The sequence below is a fragment of the Vicugna pacos genome, chromosome 13 (assembly GCF_048564905.1).
Source record: "Vicugna pacos chromosome 13, VicPac4, whole genome shotgun sequence".
NCBI lineage: Eukaryota > Metazoa > Chordata > Mammalia > Artiodactyla > Camelidae > Vicugna > Vicugna pacos.
In genome coordinates this window covers 56,797,199-56,819,054 of record NC_132999.1, presented here as the reverse complement: position 1 = coordinate 56,819,054, position 21,856 = coordinate 56,797,199, and the positions used below count along the sequence as shown (strand labels likewise).

Sequence of the window (21,856 nt, the reverse complement as noted above, 5' to 3'; positions counted from 1 at the left end):
TTTCAAGTATTGAGTGTGTTGAATTTTGAGAAATGTAGGCATCCTTATAATCACCACCACAATCAAGATACCACAGATAGTTTATTTACTTCTTGATGGACATTTGAATTAAGTCCTTATTAATCCATATTTCTTGGGGGGCAGATAATTAGGTTTATTTATTTATTTATTTTAAGAGGAGGTACTGAGGATTGAACCCAGGACCTCCTGAATGCTAAGCAATGTGCTCTGCCACTTTAGTTACACCCTGCCTCCCTAATCCATATGTTTTAATCTCCCTCTTTACAATTTAATTTGTTGGAAACAAGGTTGATTGTTCTGTAGAGTTCCTCACAGTGTATGTTTTGCTGATTACATTCTTGTCCTGTGGTATGTATTAACATCACCTTTTGTCCTCTGTATTTCCTGTATGTTTACAAGTGGACCTATTTTTAAATACTTGATAATTGTATTTCAATTTAATTGATTTCTTTGTAATTCTGTGCATTTTATTTTATTAATTTAATGATATTCTGAGAAAGGATTTATAGATTTTACTAGACTGTCAAAGCAGTCTATGGAAAAAATTTGGAACCATTGGTTTAGACAAACCATTGGATTAAGAATGTAATGCTTTCTGGGTTTCAAGACCAAAAAGAAGAATGCTAGCAGTATATTTAAGTACTAATTTTAGTTTTAGCTTTGACATTAAAAAGTTGAGGTTAGAAAGTTAAGAATCACCAAGAAACTTTTTTTTTTGGTTACTAGAAAGACTAGAAAACAGAACAAAGATAGTGTGCTGCGAATAGCTTGATTCTTTCCGTCCTCTTTTTCCTCATGGTAAATTTACGTGATTAGAATTGCTTGTTTTTGTTTTTTATTTAAAGAATTAGTGTTTTTCTTGTGGGGTTTTTTTTTCTGCTTTTACACACCCCCACCCCCAATTTTATACTAGAAATCATGGAATCTTTAAATTTTTAAGGTTATTCCTTTTAGTCAGCTTGAATTCTTTCAATGAAATGAATTTCAAGCACATCCAGTGTTAGAATTAAATGTCATAACAGATACTGATTTCTATTATACGTGTGGGTTCAGCTTTATAACAAAAAACAAGATTTGCAAAAATCTCCATTTAGAGAGAACACCTAAAATTCAATTAGTATGTGCTACTGTATATAAAATAAGACAAAATAAGGCACTTTACCTCTTCAGTAACACATTTATTATCTAAAGTGGGTACATTTATTTTCTCCCATAAATTGAATGGGTTGGATTATAAGATTTCTAAGGTCTTTTTAGTTTAGGAAATCTTATTGTAGCTATCATTCTTCATAATGTGTAAAGGTCACTGGAATGCTGTGAAGATTTTTAAGAAGTATATATTAATGATCAGTTGAATTGTAAAAGAGCTTAATATCTAGAAATACTGTGTAGCCATCATACAAAACATTGATGTACCAGTTCCTTTCAAATGAACCATTCTGCTAATAACCAGCTATGTACGCTCTTCAATCAAAAATAGCCTTCCTTGGTTGAAGACTTAAGTGGCATTTGTAAAGTTTGAAATTTTAATGCAGTTAATTTTTAAAAATGGTGTATGTGCTTTGTTATACTAATCTAAGATATATAAAGATACACTCCAGTTTTTGTCAATTACACCTTTGTTTTTCTTATGAAGTAACCCTTTCCATGGTGATTTTTGACACAGATTATTCATTTTCAGCATAAATTTGCTTTGCTACTCTAAAAGTAGATGTATAAAAGGAACTTTCATCACAACTTGAGGTCTCACAGGGTTATGACATTTGATTTCCTTTGTGTTGACCTTGTTGGAAATTTGATTTTAAAACCTTTTTGCGTGTAGAAAGTTTTTTAGTTCTAGATATTATAATTAATTGGCCTAAAGTGTTGACTGGACAAGTTTGCATATTCAGTAAGTTTAAGGTATAATTGGCATAGAGATTGGTGACTTATTTCTTAATTTGATGCCAAGGCTCTTTATTCAGAAGCATGTTTACTTAGAAGTTTGTAAAACATTGAAATTGAATAGAAAGATCCAAAGGCCTTTTAAGATTGAAGAGTGATTTTAAAAAAAGACCCATTTCCAAAAAAAAAAAAAATCAATTTCCTTAATCTGGAAATAAAGGTAGGCTTTAGGGATTTTACAAAAATACTCATAGAGATGGATGAAAATAATATGGAATTTATGTGTGTTACAAAAAAGATCACATTTTGGGCTTGATTCTATTCTATCTAAGCAAGCATATATTCTAAAATAAAGATAAAAGTCTAGTAAAGTGAAATATTAGAAGTAATTCATAAATTTCTCAGTTTTTAAAAATTATTATTTTATTAAGAAGTAAGTCATAGGTTAGAAGTTAATTTCCTTCTCAGCAATTGTACTGTACTAGTCCCATTAAGCCAGATATGAAGAACATTTTCAAAGAGTCACACCAGGGGCTGTTAACATGGATTTTTGCTAATTTATTTAGTTTCTTGACTTCTGCTACTTCAGCATTGTTTTTTTCAGCCTTCCCCTTTTGATCAACTTGCCTTGTTCCTTTTTTTCTTCATCTAAGTCTTTTATTTATTGCTACTACTTTAAGAACTGGTTAATTGGGATCATTTGCGTTCTGTTTACTTGAACTTTTTCCAGAAAAGTACTGTGTAAATCAGATACATATATGAATTATTGTGAGAACAAATGTCTACATGTTACCTTAGTCATCATCATGATTATATATATTTCTGTATTACATATTTGATTCTTGAAGTGTAAACTCCTTTCTCCTATTCTCTGAAGTGGTACCATATGAATTCTAAGATTGACTAAGAGATTGTCCTATCTTATCTAACCAGTAGGATCTAAAAATCACAGATTCTTTGGAAGTTTTTCTCCTTAAAATTGGATAATCTTTCTGAGGTTTGCGTATCAGTTGAGCACTGTGTTTTTGTTAAAAATTAATTTACTTAGTAAATAGTTACTCATTAGATTGGTGCATAATAACGCATATACATATTTTTTCCTTGAAGTAATAGTGCCTGTAATAGTTCTGAAGAATTTTATCATTCAAGGCTTTGCTGAAAACATTGCTTTTTTCCAAGAGTTGTAGTCATCAAGTGTTCATGTACAGGAATCTAGACACTCACCATGGATTCCATGAACAGCTGAGTATAGTTTATTGGTTGAATTAAAGCTTATCTTCGGTCTTCAAGTTTTCGTAAACCTTTGCCAATCAGAACCAATAAATAATTTTTCTTATTAAAAATGTAATCTATTTTGTTCATAGTAGCATTATTCATAATAGCCAAAAGATGGAGCAGCCATCAGTGTTCATAACTTATGAAAGGGAAAACAGAATGTGTGATAACAAAACAGATACAATGGAGTGTTATTATTCAGCCTTAGAAAGGAAGGAAATTTTTTTTTTGAATTGAAATATTTAGAATGTTATGTTAGGGAAGGAAATTCTGACACATGTTACAACATGGATGAACCTTGAAGACATGCTAAGTGAAATACGGCAGTCACAAAAGGACAAGTATTGTATGATTCTGCTTATATTAGCTACCTAGAGCAGTCATGGAGACAAAGTGGAATGGTGGTTGCTTTTGTTTTTTTAACTGTTAAAAGCAGTGCTGTAGTAAGCAGTCTTGTACACTGCAGATGTGGGCAGTTATGTGTGTATGATAAGTTTCTGTGAATGGAACTTCTGGGGAAGTGTACTTAGTTCTTAATAGATACTATCAGATTGTCTTCCTGAGAGATTTCTTTAATGTATACTCCTGTAGACAGTGTTATAAAAATATCTATTTTCTTAGACTCTGGCTAATATCTAGGTATTATTAAAATTTAGGTTTTTGTAATACATGGTAGTTTTTAAAAATTTGGATTTTTGAAATTTCAAGTGAAGTTGAGTAGCTTTTTTGAGTGTTTTGTTTACCATTTTTTGTGTATATGTCTGTTCTTTTAAATAAATAAATAAATAAATTTATTCCCCAGTTTTAAGGTTAAATGATAGCTATAGTATTCAAGATAGTGTGGTATTAGCAAAGGTTTAAACACACAGACCAATGGGCTAATATAAAGAACTCAAAAATAGACCAGCATGAATATGCCCAGCTGGTTTTTCTTACCAAGTTCAGTTCAATGGAGGTAGGGCGGTCTTTTCCACAAATGGTGCCAGAACAACTGAAAATTCTTAGGCAAAGAACACAGCCTAAACTTCACATAGTAATAATACAAAAATTAACTCAACATGGATGAAGACTTAAATGTAAAAGGTAAAACTAAGATTTTTTGGAGACAACATTCAGGACCTAGAGCTTGGTGAAGATTCCTAAGACAAGATACGAAAAGCATGAAGAGAGGCCTTCACAATAATGCCATGGATTAAACACAAAAAAAGCAGCTTGGCCTACAGTGGCAATACAAAACTAGACATGTGATCCTTTAAAAGGCCCTGAGGAGGGTTGGGAGTGAATACGTGATTATTTTTATGTCTTTCTGTACAGTTTATTTCTTAATGTGAGGTAATACTATCACATTGCTCCCCCCCACCAAATACCAAAGGAGGAATTTCAAAATATCTTGATAAAAGATACTAGTCATTAGTCTGTGTCTATTTTAAAATAATTTCCTATTCAGATACTTTGCCTTGATTTTTGTTTGGGCCTCTGTCTCTCTTGATTTGTAAGAAGTTTGTATATTTAGGGAATCACTTGCTTCTCATGCTTAAGTATTTTTCTTATTTGTTTTTTGACTATATATTACTATTTAGGAGCTGTAATTTTTATATGGTTTGATTTATGTGGTCTTTTCCTTTATGACATAGGGATTTTACCTCATGCTGAGAGTCTTTCCTAGACCCAAGACTATACAACAAACTAGTAATTGGGAGGGGGAGGTGCAGAGAGAGAACACAAATCAGCAAACTATTACAGATCATTCCTCCTCCCTTTTTCCCACCCCTCCCTCATCCCTCCAAGTAGAGAAGCATTTCAGGGTATTAGTTTTTTCTGAAAAGAGTCTAGGACTCTGTGGTTGGCCCTGCCTTTTGCTGGCTTTAGGGATTCTGAGTCTATCTTTTGCCATCTTTAGAAATTATTTGTACTTATTCCAAAGATAGAATGATTAAAGGGGAATATATCAATAATTTAAGAATAGTTTATAAATCTATTTTATACATACATTTATTTCATAATAGATTTCCTGAAAGAATTCTGTATTGCCATGAAATGAAGATAGGCTTTGGCTGTCATGTAATGGGTTACTTATTTTCCCAGGCAGGCATGCTTGAAATAGAAAATGTCTTCCAAGTGTGCCCAGTTACAGGAAACATGGCATACAGTTGATTTATATTGTAATAACACAGATACTTTTGACTAAAGGAGATATAAAATCTTTTGTTTTAAAGGACAGTGACAGGTACTGTTTTATGTCTTTTTCTTTTAATAACAGTTTTGCCAAGATATAATTCACATGGCATAAAATTCATCCTTTGAAAGTGTGCAATTCATTTGTTTTTAGTGTACTCCCAGAATTGTGCAACCACGACTACTAATTTCAGAACATTGTCATCACTCAAGAATGAAAACCCATACCCATTAGCAGCCATTTCACATTCTCCCTTCTCACCAGCTCCTGAAACAACTAACCTACTTTATATTTCTATGAATGTACCTGTTTTGGACCTTTCATATATATGGAGTCATACAGTATATGATTGGCTTTCACTTAGCATAATGTTTTCGAGATTCATCCATGTTGTAGCATGCATTAGAACTTCATTTTTATTTATTGCTGAATGACATTCCATTGTATGGACATACCATATTTAAAAAAATCCATTCATCAGTTGGACATTTGGGTGGTTTCTGATTTTTTGGCAGTTATGAATAATGATACTGTGAACATTTCGGTACCTGTTTTCATGTGGACATTTTCAGTTCTTGGATATGTACCTAGGAGTGGAATTGCTGAGTTATATGGTAATTCTAAGTTTAACATTTTGAGGAACTGCCCAATTGTTTTCCAAAATGGCTGCACCATTTTACAATCTCACCATCAATGTATAAAGGTTAAGATGTCTCCTTAATCATCACTTGTTATTATCTGTCTTTCATTTTAGCCATCCTGTTGGGTGTGAAGTGGTATCTCATTGTGGTTTTGGTTTTTATTTTCCTAAAGTCTAATGTTGAGCAAATTTTTGTGTTTATTGGCTGTTTGTATATCTTCTTAGGAGAAATGTTAGTATCCTTTGTCAATTTTTAAATTGCATTCTGTCTTTTTTCATTGTTGTGTTATAGGAGCTTAAGAGCTTCTTATCAGATAAATTATTTGTATATATTTTCTATTTTCTGTGGGTTTATATAAATTTTTGATAATTGTCTTTGGGTAGAGTGAAACCATTGTAGTTTATCATTGTCATGCTAACAATTTAAATTTATCTTTGTCACGCTAAATAATTGTTAAAGCAAGTTTTTCTTTTGGTTTTTAATTTGCTTTAAATGATATAATGAAACATATGACATATTAAAAACATCACCATCTTACTTCATTATGTCCAAATTACAGGAGTTTTTCAATTTAAGTAGTAATATTCAGAGTCACATACCACATTTAATGTGTTAAAGTATGGAAGTACCAGTAATTGTGAATGAGGTAACTGTAATGTCTACCTCTGTTACGTTGATGACAGGAAATAGCTGTGATTAATTTTAAAAGACTGGAATTGTACACTTAAAAATGTTTAAAATAGCTGATTTTATATTATATTTCATCACAATAAAAATTAAAGAAAATTTGACCTGTGATTATGTAGGAAAAATATGGCCAGCTCCAATTTAAATTCTGTTATAGTATATTGTTTAAGTTTCTAGGGCGTTCTTCTTTTTCGTGTATTTGAAGTATATCTAGTCACTGGTATAGGAAATAAAATAAAGGTCTGACACAGAGAGGAAACTAGTCTTTTGGTCAAAATATAAGATCAAGGAGTTCATTTATAATCAGTAGTTCCTTCATAAAAATTTTTTTGCTATGAAAATGTTATATAACTATTGATGTCGCTGCATTATTCCAGATAGTTTTGTGGTCATAATGGATACATTTATGCCCCAACTTTCTGAGTTTGAAAGAGGAATGATTTTTGAATATTTTTCTGATATAAAAAATTAGTAAACACAAATTATTATTGTCTCTACTATTATAGATAGCCCAACCAAACTTATTAATATTAATAATATTAGTAGTACTTAATATTCATCTCTTAGGCCTTTTTATCACTTACAGCATGCTCAGTTACTTTTGCTTTCTGTCTGTTCATACTTATTGATCATTGTCTTTTGAATAAGGAGCAGCTTCACCATGATAGGATGGAAGGGTGGAAAACTGGGCAATGCACAAAGCACTGATAGTGTGATAAAATATGCAGTCTTTGGAAAGTGATCTCTGTGGGGTTTGAGATGAATGGATGTTTTAGGTTAATTGCATGCTTCTTGAAGGAGGCTGATACTCTCCTCATTACAGTCTTATAACTCTACCTTGTATAAACAGGTAGATGTTTTAAGAATGAGTTGCATACAACATTGTAAATTGACTATATGTCAGTAAAAATAAAAAAGAATGACCTGCAGAGGATTGTTTTCCGTAGTACGAGGACTTGTGTGAAAATGAAGTATGTGGTTAATTGCTGTTGCTTATTAGTAGGGTCATTTGCAAAATCTAGGATTAAAATTAGTAATTGCATTCATATTGAGAAACCTGCTGATAATGTATGAATGTAGTAACTTCTGGAAAGAAGAGGTATTGAAAATTCATTGGGTTTTAGCATACTAATGATTTTTAGCTTTATGTATTTCGTATTGCTTTGTAAATTAATGGAGTGAGTTTCATGTGGAGTTGATGAAAACAGTTTAGAATAGGAGGAATCTTTTCATCTATCAGGAAACTGAAAAATTATAAATAAATACCACAAAACTAGGAATCTTTGTTTTGTTTCCTAATAATGCATTGAGTGTCTGTTAAAAACCATAAAATTAGTAATTGATTCAGAATCAGAACCCTACTCTTCTGTCATATTCTAATGCTTTTCCTCCGCTATATCACATTGTTCTCAGATGTAAAATATGAGGCCACTAATACACTGCCATTATATTCTTCAAAGAAATACTAAGGATAGTTAGCGCTTATTTTAAAATTTAGCAGTTCTCTATTAAAAGCTTAGAAGAATTACAGTGTATTTTGATCAGTTTAACATTTTTGATGGTGAATATTTTTCGCCAAACAGAAACCAATTTAATACTGTTTTTTTTAATTGTGTTTTTGAAGACAGACTCATTAGATTGTTATATACTGCAGCTTGTAGCAATCAAGCACAATTTCTTAGTTTTATGTTTTCATTTTTTAAATTTAGATTTTCTTGATTCTTAAAAAATTGCAAATGAATTATTACTACAACCAGTGACTATGTAGTTAAAATAATATTTTGTACATATTACTAGAGAACATTTCATAGGTTCTCTTAAAACCTGTAGCTAAGGCTTGATATTTTTTTAAAAAGGAAATATCTAATTGTGGTTTTATTCTTTTTTCTTTTTTTAAACTTTTTTTTATTGAGTTATAGTCATTTTACAATGTTGTGTCAAATTCCATTGTAGAGCACAATTTTTCAGTTATACATGAACATACATATATTGATTGTCACATTTTTTTCACTGTGAGCTACCACAAGATCTTGTATATATTTCCGTGTGCTATACAGTATAATCTTGTTTACCTATTCTGCATATGCCTGTCAGTATCTACAAATTTTGAACTCCCAATCTATCCCTTCCCACCCCCCTCCCGCTTGGCAACCACGAGTTTGTATTCTATGTCTGTGAGTCTGTTTCTGTTTTGTATTTATGTTGTTCTTTTTTTAGATTCCACATACGAGCGATCTCATATGGTATTTTTTTTTCTCTTTCTGGCTTACTTCACTTAGAATGACATTCTCCAGGGACATCCATGTTGCTGCAAATGGCGTTATGTTGTCATTTTTATGGCTGAATAGTATTCCGTTGTATAAATATACCACATCTTCTTTATCCAGTCATGTGTTGATGGATGCGTTTTTCTTTTGTCGTTAGTAAATGTCAGGTAGATATTTCATATTGAATACTTGAGGAATACTTGATTGAATACTGTAAGAAATGTATTGTTTTGGAAAGAGTAAACAAAATCAGGACATATTTACATTTACAGGCTGAATTTTCATTGGTTTTATAAAGCGTTAAGCAGTTTTTTTTTTAATTTGGGAGTTTTCAGTCTTCTTGGTATAGAAGAGTAATGTAGTACCTGATCAAATTCTCCTTTGTTAAATTTGGAGATAAATTTGTATATTGTATCCAGAGTATATTCTCCTTGTATAAAAATGTTGGGGACAGTGAGTCCAAACTTTTGAGGAAGAAGAAGAACCATTTGACTTTGTTCTATAAGCATAATCTATGCATTAAGTATTTGGTCCCTCTCTCAATACTGAATTTTGCTCTTTATTATTCAGGATTTAAGTTTAAATATTTGTTTTCTCTGTATTCTTTGGCTAACTGACTTTTTTGATGGGGAGTTGTCAGTTGCTTCCCTCTTTTTTCTTTCTTCTTTTTAATAGAAAACTTGGGGTTAGTGATAAGGTGTGGATTGGTGTTAAAATATACAAAATAGAAAATCTATTATTTTAACCATTTTAACTGTACAGTTCAGTGGCGTTAAGTACATTTACAGTGTTATATAATCATCACCACGGTCTATTTCTAGACCTTTTTACATCCCATACAGAAACTCTGTAGTATCTCCCCAGTCCCTGGTAACCTCAATTCTGCTTTCTGTCTCCATGAAATTTGCCTATTCCAGATAGTGCATGTAAGTGGAATTATAAACTGCTTGTCTTTTTGTGTCTGGCTTACTTCATTTAGTATGTTTTCAAGGTTTTATCCATGTTATAGCATATATCAAAACTCCATTTCTTTTTATGTCTTAATAAATAAGAAGAATCCATTGTTCCATTGTATGCATATACCACATTTTGTTTATCCATTCATCCACTGATGGACAGTTGGGTTGTTTCGGGTTTTGTGTATAGTGATTCAGTGAAGATTGTTGCATATGTATCTATCTGAGCCCCAGTTTTCAGTTCTTTTGGGTGTATACTTAGGAATAGAATTGCTGGGTCATATGGTAATTCTATGCTTAACTTTTGAGAAAATGCCAAACTTTTCCACAGTGGCTGCCCAATTTTACAGTTCCAAGCTATGCAGTTTTCAGACTTCTCCATATCCTTGCCAACAGTTGTTTTGTCCTGTTCTGTTCTGTTCTTTTTTCTAATAGCCGTCCTAGTGGATGTGAGGTGGTATTTTATTGTAGTTTTGATTTGCATTTCCCTAATGGCTAATGATTTTTAGCAGCTTTTTCTGTACTTATTGTCCATCTGTATATCTTCTTTGAAGTGTCTTCCCTATTTTTAAAAAAAATGGGTTGAGTTGTAAGATTTCTTGTATTCTAGATACAAATCCTTTGTCACATACATTGGAAGGTATTTTTTAATGTTTGGATGGAAAGAACTATTTGTTTCTATCATTTTCTCCCCAGATTTAAAAGATCCTTTCATCAATTAATTTATCCCAAATAATTTTATTATGTATAGTTGCCTGATGAAACTGGATTTTAGGATTATGTTACCCTTGTGAGAGATAATAACTTATATCATACTGGAGGATATAAAATTAAAAGTTCTGCTTTCTGATAATGTCAGCTTCTTCAGGGGAAGTATAAAATTATTGTCTTGGATTGTCAGCAAATAAGAATGCTATATATTAAAAGTGCTGTGCCTGCCTTTCTAAAATGCCAGATTGCAAATATACGGAATTAACTTCTAATAAAATTTGTGGACTTTTCATGAATTTTAAAATTCTAGATAATTATATTTGTTTCATATATGCTTCAAAATATAAAAGATGCCCTAAAATTTTTCTTTGTATACATAGTAAAACATTTTTTTCTTTTGGAATAAAATACGAACATAGAGTCTGTCAAAAGTTACTAATTTCCATGAAAAATATTCATTTAATTATACATGAGTTATAAATTTTAAGAATTTTTCTTTTAACCTCCTGGAAAAGCGAATAGCAAAAGATTACATTAAAAATTAGTGTGACTCTTGGAAATGCACAGAATATTTGGATTTCTTTTGCCTTCCAGTGAGGAGTGTTTAAAGTCATCTCATTTTTTTAGTAAGATAATTTTCACTTAATGAATTATATTAAAATTGAATCTGTAAAATAGCTATTTTCAGTTACAGTTTCTATTTAATAAAAATCTTTCAAGATTTCTAAGTTACTTCGATTATCTTAGATATAATATCCTTTTTTAGAATATAAAAATTCCTAAAAACTTTTGAGAGATTCATTTCAACTAAGTGTTCTAGAAAGGTAAAAGGTAGTTTAGTAAATACTATATTTAAAAAATGATGGGGGAGGGATAAATTAGGAATTTGGGATTAACATATACACACTACTATATATAAAATAAACAATAAGGACCTATTGTATATAGCACAGAGAACTATATTCAACATCTTTTAGTAACCTATATTAGAAAAGAATCTGAAAAAGAATGGGTGTGTGTGTGTGTATGTAACTGAATCACTTTGCTGTACACCTGAAACTTTAACACAATATTGTAAATCAGCTATACTCCAATTTAAAAAGTAGGAGAGCAGTAAAATAATGTGGTTAAAATATTTGTAAAACAGCAAGTTTTTACTGTATAGCACAGGGAGCTATATTCAATATCTTGTAGTAACCTATAATGAAAAAGAATATGAAAGAGAATGTATGTATGTGTGTATATGGCTGAAACATTATACTGCACCCCAGAAATTGATGCAATATTGTAAACTGACTAAACTTCAATAAAAAATTTATAAATATTTGCCTCAAGAAAGAAAAATGTGAGTGTAAAAGCCATTTTAAATGTCAATCTGCAACCCCTCCCCCATACATACATAATGTAAATTGTTTAAAACCAAGAAACATTTTCAAAAACTATTTTTGGAAAATTTTTGCTATGCAACGATAACCTTGACTTTATTTTTTTCAGATATGGCCGCGTGGAAAGTGTCAAAATTCTCCCCAAGAGGGGTTCTGAAGGAGGAGTGGCTGCCTTTGTGGATTTTGTGGACATCAAAAGTGCACAGAAAGCTCACAACTCAGTCAACAAAATGGGAGATAGAGACCTACGCACGGATTATAATGAACCAGGCACCATTCCGAGTGCTGCTCGGGGATTGGATGATACAGTTTCCATAGCATCTCGTAGTAGAGAGGTTTCTGGGTTCAGAGGAGGTGGTGGAGGGCCTGCTTATGGCCCCCCACCATCACTTCATGCACGAGAAGGACGTTATGAGCGGAGACTTGATGGGTAAGTTCCAAGGTTTCTGTAGGCAGGTATTTTGTATTTGATATGGTGAGAAACAGAAACTCGTATTTAGGGGCCCCAGATGGATTTAAAGTTTTGGGCATTCTCAATGTTTCCTATTTTGGGTTGGAAACCGAAGTGATTTCTATCACAGTGGCTGGTATCTTATGGAATCATAGAGGATATTTTCTGCAGCTGGTTGGATATCTACTCCTGAGATATGAAGTGGTGGAAGATTTTGTATGGCAGCGTCATTTTTGGAGTTACCTGTCTTCTAGAATTAATTATTCCCTCTCTTGGATAATGTTAAGGCCTTCCTTGGATATATCCCTTCTACCTGATGGAGCTACTTGTCTACAGATTTTGTGGTTGTACTATATGGAATATTTCTGGAATATTAGAGCCTACAGATTCTTTTAGAAGTTGGTATCTTCTCAGTTTTCGCTCCATAAAGTGTACAAACGGATTGGATTGTCACCAAAAAACCTAGCAGACCATATGATTCAACTGCTTGGATTCTACAAACAATACTTTAACCTGGAAATGTGTACTTGGATGAAGAAGAGTGAAGGCAGTGCTTGATTTTTTTCCGTTTTGGATCTACACAGTTTTCCATGTTGGAATTATACTCCTTGATGGAATGGGGAAAATTGAGATGATGGACGTTCCTAAATCCTGGAATATAGCCATGCTTTTCTGATTCCTGGAATGTATGGGATGTCATGCAGTCAAGATTCCATTAGCCCAGGGAAAGAGGATTATTATCTTGTTTCTTAAACAAGCTGCTGTCCAATTAAAGGTACTTTAGTTTTGAACACATGGTGACGATCAGTTGTGGATACAGCAATCAAAATTGGCTGGCTGGATGGCTACAAAAGTGAACTGTTGGCGAGCAACTGTGCCTTCCTCATTTGGTGGAATCGTAGAGGATATTTCCTCTTCTGTCAGCTGCCTGATTCATATTTAGGGCTGGAAGTTTTTTGTGAATGTGGATCAATTTATAATTTTCTACTATCTCAAGAAAGAAGTCTGGGGGTTTGAGAGTTACAGTTTGTCTGGGACTGCTTGCTTCCAGTGGAATTATTTTATCTGGTCATTAAGATTTTTTTTTTCCTTGTGGTTCATCTAAATATCATTTGACACCCTTGCCCATTAAGAAGGTGGATTACCCCCATAAGAGGGGCCAAAATTGGGGAAGTTATGTTCACAATTCTCTCCCTAGATTTAATTGGGATTATAGGTCGTGTTTCCACACTTGCAAAAGGTTGGTATGTCCTGACCTGTGTATATTAGCCCCTCTCCTAACCCAAGTCAAACTTTCTTTTTTTCCCACTAACTCTAGAATTATTTAGTACTAATAGATGAATCAAAGAATAGCTATTAGATTTCAGCTCTGCTAGCTCTTGTGCCTGCCTTCTGTATCTTCCTAATGGATAAGAACTTTGCATATTTATAAAGTATATTAGCTGTAGCAGTAATTCTCCTAGAACTATTGCCTTTTGCTTCTGTTATATCATTAATAACAACTCTTACTGATTAACGTTTGATAGGGTGCTAATTTATTTGTGAAAATTTCTCTTAAGTCTCAGAGGAAATCCTTTTGTTTGTTAGACATTGAAGTATTTATCCAAATCCCAGAAATGTAGTGAATAAAAAAGGAGAAAATCATTTAATACCTTTAAGTAGGAAAGATAATACTGAATTTTTTGGCATGCCAGTTGCTTTTCATAATAGCAGCCAAAAGCAAAAATAGCCTAAGAGAAGGTATGGTTGCTACTAAGTGAAATAGTGGGTGAAATTGAAGATTAGTGGAGAAATTTGGAATCTAAGCATGTGTTGGGGACATGGTATTTATTACTTGTAAGATTTGCCATATTCTTCGTTGGAGAGATTCTAATTCTTCTATTTTTTTCGTGATTCCATAATCACTTTTGATAGAAGATAAATCCAAAGGTAAGGTTGAGGAGAAGCTCAACCTCAAGTTTGATATTTAAATGAAATGGTCTTTTAGGAACTCAGGAAATGAGTTCTAGTTTCCTACAAAAGTAGAGAAGTTCAGATTTCTTTGTAGGACTCGAATTGGTTTTTAATATTAACGCATAATTGCATGTATATAATTGTACATGCAACAGTTTTTGTACTCTTAAGTTGACAACCTTTAGAATATCTTAGTTCCCAAAGTTGCCTTATTTCATCATAGGCAACTTGAGTATAGCTAAAGCCCTAAGAGAATGTATTTCCTGAAGCCATTAAGTACATATATTAACAAATTGAATCATGGAATAGGCATTTTAAAAATTATGTGGAATTTGATAGCACAAGGAGATAAAATAACCTATTCTTTCATTAATTAAATTTATCATAGAATAGCATGTGGTAACCCAATATTTTGATATCCTAGGTGGTTTTTTGGTTTGCTTTTCTTTTTAAGAGTCCATTTTTATTAGTAAATGTGATTGTTTGGGCACAGCAATTTATGTAATTTAGTAATTTTTATAATTACCCAAGAAGTTGAAAGTTAATGAGAGAAAGTTACACTTAAATTTTTTTTCTGTTCTTTGAAAATGCCCTCCTATTGCTGGGACATGGGCATGCATTGCAGTGGGGCTTTCATGTCTGTGTAAAAGATGTATCCTGGAAATTTTCCCTAAAATACATTTACGAAGTAAATAAAGTTTGGTATATAGTTTAATCAGATGAACTTTGATATTAAAATGACAATCTCTTCTTGTTCCATTAAATTTAAAGTAAAGAGGAGCTGGCATATGTATATTTCTGTATATAAGCCAGAAAATCGCTAATAAAAAGAGCAACTGACTTGCATAGTCATGAAAGCCCCAATATACAATTAAAACAATGATTGCTCAGCTGTGAAAATATTTTGGAGTCAAGTAAAATGTTAAGCTTTGTTAGTGTTTGCTTACTCAGTAGGTTAATGCTGTTTAGAAAATGACCAGTTGCAAAGATAAAGACAATGCTGAAGTGAATATTTGCATGACTTGCTTTTAGTTTTGCTTTCCCCTTTCTGATTGATTAAATATTTTTCCCCCCTCCTAAATGCAGGGCTTCAGATAACAGGGAGCGTGCTTATGAACATAGTGCCTATGGACACCATGAACGGGGGACGGGAGGATTTGATCGGACAAGACATTACGATCAGGATTACTATAGAGATCCTCGCGAGCGGACTTTACAACATGGGCTCTATTATACTTCTCGGAGTCGAAGTCCAAACCGTTTTGATGCTCATGACCCCCGATACGAACCTAGGGCTCGGGAGCAGTTTACACTGCCCAGTGTGGTACACAGGGATATCTACAGGGATGATATTACCCGGGAGGTACGAGGCAGAAGGCCAGAGCGGAATTACCAGCACAGCAGGAGTCGGTCACCACATTCATCTCAGTCTAGAAATCAGTCTCCTCAGAGGCTGGCTAGCCAAGCGTCTAGACCCACAAGGTCCCCTAGCGGCAGCGGCTCTAGGAGTAGATCCTCCAGTAGTGATTCAATCAGCAGCAGCAGTAGTACCAGCAGTGACAGGTAGGTTAACGGCCTTTTGTTTTAACAGACGAGCTGTTGAATAAATTGTCACAAATTTGCTACAATTAGTGGTAATGATTTTTAGCATATTTTTAAAAGAAAGTAATCTTGGATCATGTATATAATGAATGAAGAAACTTTGTTAGCATTGTGGGCATTGAATTAACCATTCTGCCAAGTACCTGAAGCTAAATGATGATTTGCAAATAGTTTCATGCTCCAGATGTGTTCAATATTAAAATTGCCAGAAAGAAAGAAAAGTGGTAACTTCAGTTGTATGAAGCAAATCTTGTGCCACAAAATGTGATGTCTTTTTAAAATTCTTAATTTCTTACTTATATAATAGTATCTTATTTCTATTATTTTGGTTGAAAATTTGTAAAAGCTGTTTGGTGAAATACATTGTTGACATGCTTATTATCAATGAGTGAATCAACTTATGAACACATTTTAACTAATTTTATCATCGAGGTGATAGTCAGTTTATAAACTCAAGTAGGAAAACTTTCTTTAAATTCAGGTTGTAACTTTGCTGTTGACTAAGGCTGAGTGAAATAGTTTCATTAGTTAGGAATTTTTTTACAAAGGAGTTTTATTCCAAAAATGAAGACAATAAATTGAAAGTAACCTTAATAGGAAACAGTTTAGAAGTTAGGTATATGGGTTTTGAAATCATAGATCAAGGTAGACAGTAAAGCCTACTACTTTTATAATCTTGGACAAGTTACTTATGCTCTCTTGGCCTCAACTTTCTTACCTTTTACAAGAATCATTCTTCATAAAGTTACTGTGAAGATTAAAATGAAAAAATGTGTAAAGTGCTAAGCTTGATATGCATATATGTTAAATACTGCTTTTAATAATTACTATCTGTAATTATTATTACTACTTCAGATATTGATAGTCTGAGTATTTACTGTTTCTAGTTTTATTATTCAATCTGTTAATCCCAGGTATTCTGGTGTTAAATTTAGGTGGTGTGTATTTTAAATTTACAAGATACAGATTCTTTGACTTGATCAAAATGCCAGATTATTTTTCCTATGTATTGCCTGCTTAGAATTAAGAAAAGTAAATGATCATGTAGTTGATGAATGGCCCCTTTTAAGCCTTCTGAATTTTCTAATTCAAAATAATAAATGGAAACATTTTATACATCTGTTTATCTATCTATCTAGATATAATTGAAACATTCTGGAAGATTAGCATTAATTATAATGAAACAAATTCTTGGTTTAGGGAATCAGGGGAGTTAGGTTTTGGCTCCAGCTCTGCAGCTCTGTGACATGGGTGAAAACTTTTAACTTCTTTTTATTTCATTTGGTATATTGTTGAGATAAATTGACAATATTCATTTGAATTCTATAAATGGATTATAAAATCTTATGTCTCACTTTCTTTTACATAAAATTATCTAAAATATTCAAGTTTTAGTCATTTTCCCCAAATCTACCTCATTAAAGGGATGGCATCAGAACTTTTTGAAAAGCCAACCAATTGTGAAAATGTTGAAGTTAGAGGAGAAACATGATTTGGGCCTTCAGGGTGGCATTTAATTTTAGTGAGAGTTACACTGGTTTGGGATCTGGCCCTTGGCATCATGGGCTCAGAAGCTTGAACCCTGAGGTGATCTGATGAATTTGATGGAGCTAATCCCTGTTTACATAATAAAAATTTAAAAAAATAGTTACATGCTTCTGAAATATTTACCGTCAGAAAGATAACTGCCACAAAGGCAGAATGAGCTAGAAATATCTACATGGGAACTAAATTACAACTGTAGAAGATATTTCCTCTTCTGTCAGCTGCCTGATTCATACTTAGGGCTGGAAATTTTTATGGTCTAGGGCTATGAAAGATATGTAGAACTTCAACAAGAAGAAATGAATTTTAGGCTAGACAGGGAACATTGTGGGCAGAAGGAACAACTTGAAGAGATATAAGTGGGTGGAAGAATGTTTTGAGAACAGCAAATAATTTAGAATGACTTAACCATGCTAATTTTTTTTGGTTTTATTCTTTATGCAGAGATGAGCTGTTGAAGGATTTTGAGAAGGGAAATTTGTTGTTGAGATCTGTGCTTTAGAAGGGTATCTGGTGACTTACCAAAGGAAAGACAGATTCTGGTTAGGAAACTGTTTCAGTATCTTGGAAAAGGAAGACTTGGACTTGTGAGAGTGCATAAGTTGGGACAAATGGGAGAGACAGTGTACTAAGAATCAGATTATTTTGATTTATGAAAAAAGAATGAACTTCTTGAAGATATGACTGAATGATGAGCCTTTCGGTACCATCCTGTAAGAACAGGGCCTGATCTTCCTTTTCACACTGCAGAGCCAACCAAGCGTATTGCCTTTCTCTGAGTATGTGTTCAACAAGTGGCTGCAGCTCTTAGATACAGTTCTTAGTTAACATGAGGGAAGAAGCAAAATTGATGTAAATAGTTAAAAGATTTGGTTCTTATATTGTGATTGAAGCAAGTACAGAGAAATAAAATCTTTTGGTGTTCAGATCATATCCATTATCCTTGGGTTCATCCCTCCTTTTTATCAGATGTCCTCTTTTCTTCTATAATTGTATTGATTTCAAAGTAATATTTTGAGATATTATGTTAATTCAGAAAGTTTAGTGTCCTTTTGGAAGAAATAAGTTCTTTAATGTAATCTTTAAAACTTGATTGTGAAATAGTGAGATTCCAAGTCCTTTAAAAATGTTTAAAATCACCATGTTATAGTAGACAAAATATAGCGTGGTTTTATCTATAACATAGAAACAAGTTTCTATTCTGCCTGTATGACTGACTGGGAAATTAGTCACCCTCCAACTCCCTTAATTGTTACAGCTTTGGTGAACAGATTCCTAGCAGTGCATTTCAAATAAGTAAACATGGGATTAATGACAGTCAAGTTGTGAAGTCCTTATACATGATACACTTACTGTTTCTGTCCAACTTTTCATAGTATTTAACTGCTGAGAACTGGGGCTTCATGGTATAAACTTTTCCTCTGTGCAGCCCTGTGTTGCTGTATGTCTCTTTCTTGATCATTTAGGGAGTCACTTTTCAACATAAAAATTTAAGTACATGAATTCCACCAAAGCATTTATTTTAAAAGCCCTTGGTTGAAGTTCAATGATTTCTATAGTTTCCTATCAATTTATTTTCCTCTCATGTTGTAAGAATTTTCTTTAATACTGGCTAAAGGAATTGAAGAGTTTGTTGAAAGTAAATTACTTCATCATATCCTTCCCTACTATCTTAAAGTAGTTTTACTTGAGCTTTATTGCCCAGTTTACTTTGATCATAACCAAAGATGATTAGGCCGGCTCAGGTCCCTGAACTTGGATAGAGGGGAAAAAATTATGTCTTTTTATTAACCTGAAACTGAATTAAGCATTGCTTCCCATTATGAAAGTAGGTGACAAAAAAACAGTAGATTAAGTGTGAAATTACTTTGTTCTCAATAAATATGCACAGGTAATTTGCTATTATTATTATACTTTCAGATATCTCAAAATGGGCTTATATTAATCATTTCTGGGAAATAGTTATTAAATGCAGTGTTAGGTATTGTTATTTAATGTTAATAAAAACATTACTGTGTGATAAAAATTTAAAGTATTTTAGTAACTGTCAGTATAATTACCTTTTCTTGTTTCATCCCTTCCCTGTCAGTGGGTTACTTCCCTAAGTCTTTTTTTAGGCTAACGTTAACTTTTGAGTTTATATTCAGCCATCCGTTTGTTTAACATATATTGCTTTTTTGTGCACTGAATTTATGAAATAAGATAGCTGGTTGTATGGAACCCCAAGAATAGAGCCATTTTGGTTTAAACACTGGCTATGGCTAATCCAAAACAAAATCTACATATGTCTAATTAAGAGTTAACATGTAATTAAGTTAATCTGGCTGTCAATGGCTGGATGCACGTTTCCAGCTTTATCAGAAGCAGTCTCATTTTTTGCCCTCTTAAAATTTTTTTTGGGCGTCTGGCTAGCGTTTTCCTTTTTTTTCCTTTAAATCCTTTGGGTTTGTCTGAAGAAGAATATGTCAAGTAACTACAGGCTTTTATTCTTCCTAATCACAAAAATAGGCATTTAGATGGAAACTCTTAAAACAAATGCGGTAATAAGCAAAGATAACGACATGAAAATAACTGTAGTGGACAACATCTCATTGTCGTCTCTGTGGCTTTCAATAAGCCATGTGGCCTTAAATTGTGCTTTAGTTTACCTGTTTGAAGAAACAGAATTTTAGAGCAAGCTTTCTTCTTAAGTAGATTTTTTTGGGGAGGGAAGGGGGGGCCAGGAAGTAACTAAATTTATTTATTTTAACGGAGGTCCTAGGGATTGTACCCAAGACCTTGTGCGTGCTAAGTGCGCACTCTACCACTCAGCTATACTCTCTGCCTTAAGTAGATTTTTTAGATTGGAATAAGTTGATATAAAAACTATTTAATGAAATTGCCTGAATTTTTCCTTGTGTAGTTTATTATATTGTTAGAATTTCTTTTGAATTGTCATAAATTGGAAGATAGAAGGAAGAAGCTTGGAGACAGGCATGAGGAGAAAAAGACACAGAATCAGTTCCAGGGCAGGAAAACTAACACGTGAAATAGTCTTTGTAGTGTCGGTCTAAAGTAACAAGAAAAGCATATAGACTGCAAGCAATCAGACTTTTTCAACTCTAACCCTGTATTAAGATATGGCATGCTTTATGCCCCTCTCTTGTCCAGTATATTAGCTTTGCGTTAGGAAAATTTACTTTTTATTGAAAGGGAAATTAAAAAGATTTCTTATTGATAATATTATTTGTAGAACTTGTTTGTATATTTCTTTTAAATTATATGTTTTGAAAAAAGTATATCAAAAGTTATCTACAACCCTATTAATTTTTTTTCTGCTAGATAATTTAAGAATATTTTGCCTGAGTTATAGTTAAATAGTAATTAGAATATTGAACAAATTCTGGATTTTTACAACATATAAAGTTAAAAGAAATGTGACCCTTTTAACTGAAAAAGGGTTAGCACCAAAGTCCCTAATCTAATAAGCATTTTTTTTTTCCTATGAAGACCAATTCTGCTAATCATTTTGTGAACAATCTAGACGTTATAGATTACAGTTTCCTAGAGGGGGGATTTATTCGAATATCCTCTGATCTATGATTTAATGAGGAAGTTTTGCACTTCATTTATTTTAGTTTATGAGAAAGAATTTCCTTTCAAGTTTATGTGGAAAAAATGTCAAACTCACTGTCACCCAGAAGCTCTGTGAGAGAACATGGGCGAGGCTATTAAAAAGGTGGCTCCCCAGAGGTACTGGGTATGGTGGCATTGCATGTATCAAAGTGATAGTGACAGTGTACTTTCCATTCCTCTTAAAGTATGCTTATTTAGAGTGTTGATTGGGGGAAGGAATGCTCATTTTTTAATCTGCTGTATATAATTTGCTATGATACATATTATATGCTAGAAACTGTCAGATGTGGCAGCAGTTTTAACAAATGCATGAAGTAAGATTTTTTTTAAAGGTGTTAAAAGAATTAATAATTAGCATTTTTTTGGTGATGGTTGCAGTGTTTACTTATAAACACATTTGTCTGAAATTTTATCGTCAAAAGTGCTCTTATCTATAATAATGAGTAGTAGATAATTTTTGGATTTAGTTGGAGATAAAATTTCTTTTGTTGCACTGTGATTCATTATTCTCAGATACATTTTATGGGGTAAAAAATACTTTGTATTCATGTGGGTTTTTTTTGACAGAATAAAGTCATTACCACTAAAACTAATAACTTAATCTCGGAGGAAATGATATAACTGAAGTAAACTGTATCTGGGAAGTTGGTGATTAAAGACCATGATTTTTTTCCTGACTATTCTGTT

General features: G+C 32.7%; 1 protein-coding gene across 2 annotated transcripts in view; it reads left to right on the top strand.

The window, feature by feature from the left end:
• Positions 1-21,856, top strand: part of SPEN (spen family transcriptional repressor) — a 76,208-nt gene that overhangs the window by 9,816 nt on the left and 44,536 nt on the right. The window contains exons 2-3 of one of the 2 annotated variants that reach the window (XM_072975323.1): positions 12,113-12,433; positions 15,494-15,970. In XM_072975323.1, the coding sequence (XP_072831424.1) occupies positions 12,113-12,433; positions 15,494-15,970 (798 nt within the window). Of the gene's footprint in view, positions 1-12,112; positions 13,695-15,493; positions 15,971-21,856 lie in introns of those variants that run through there. The other variant, XM_072975324.1, reaches the window with a different exon arrangement.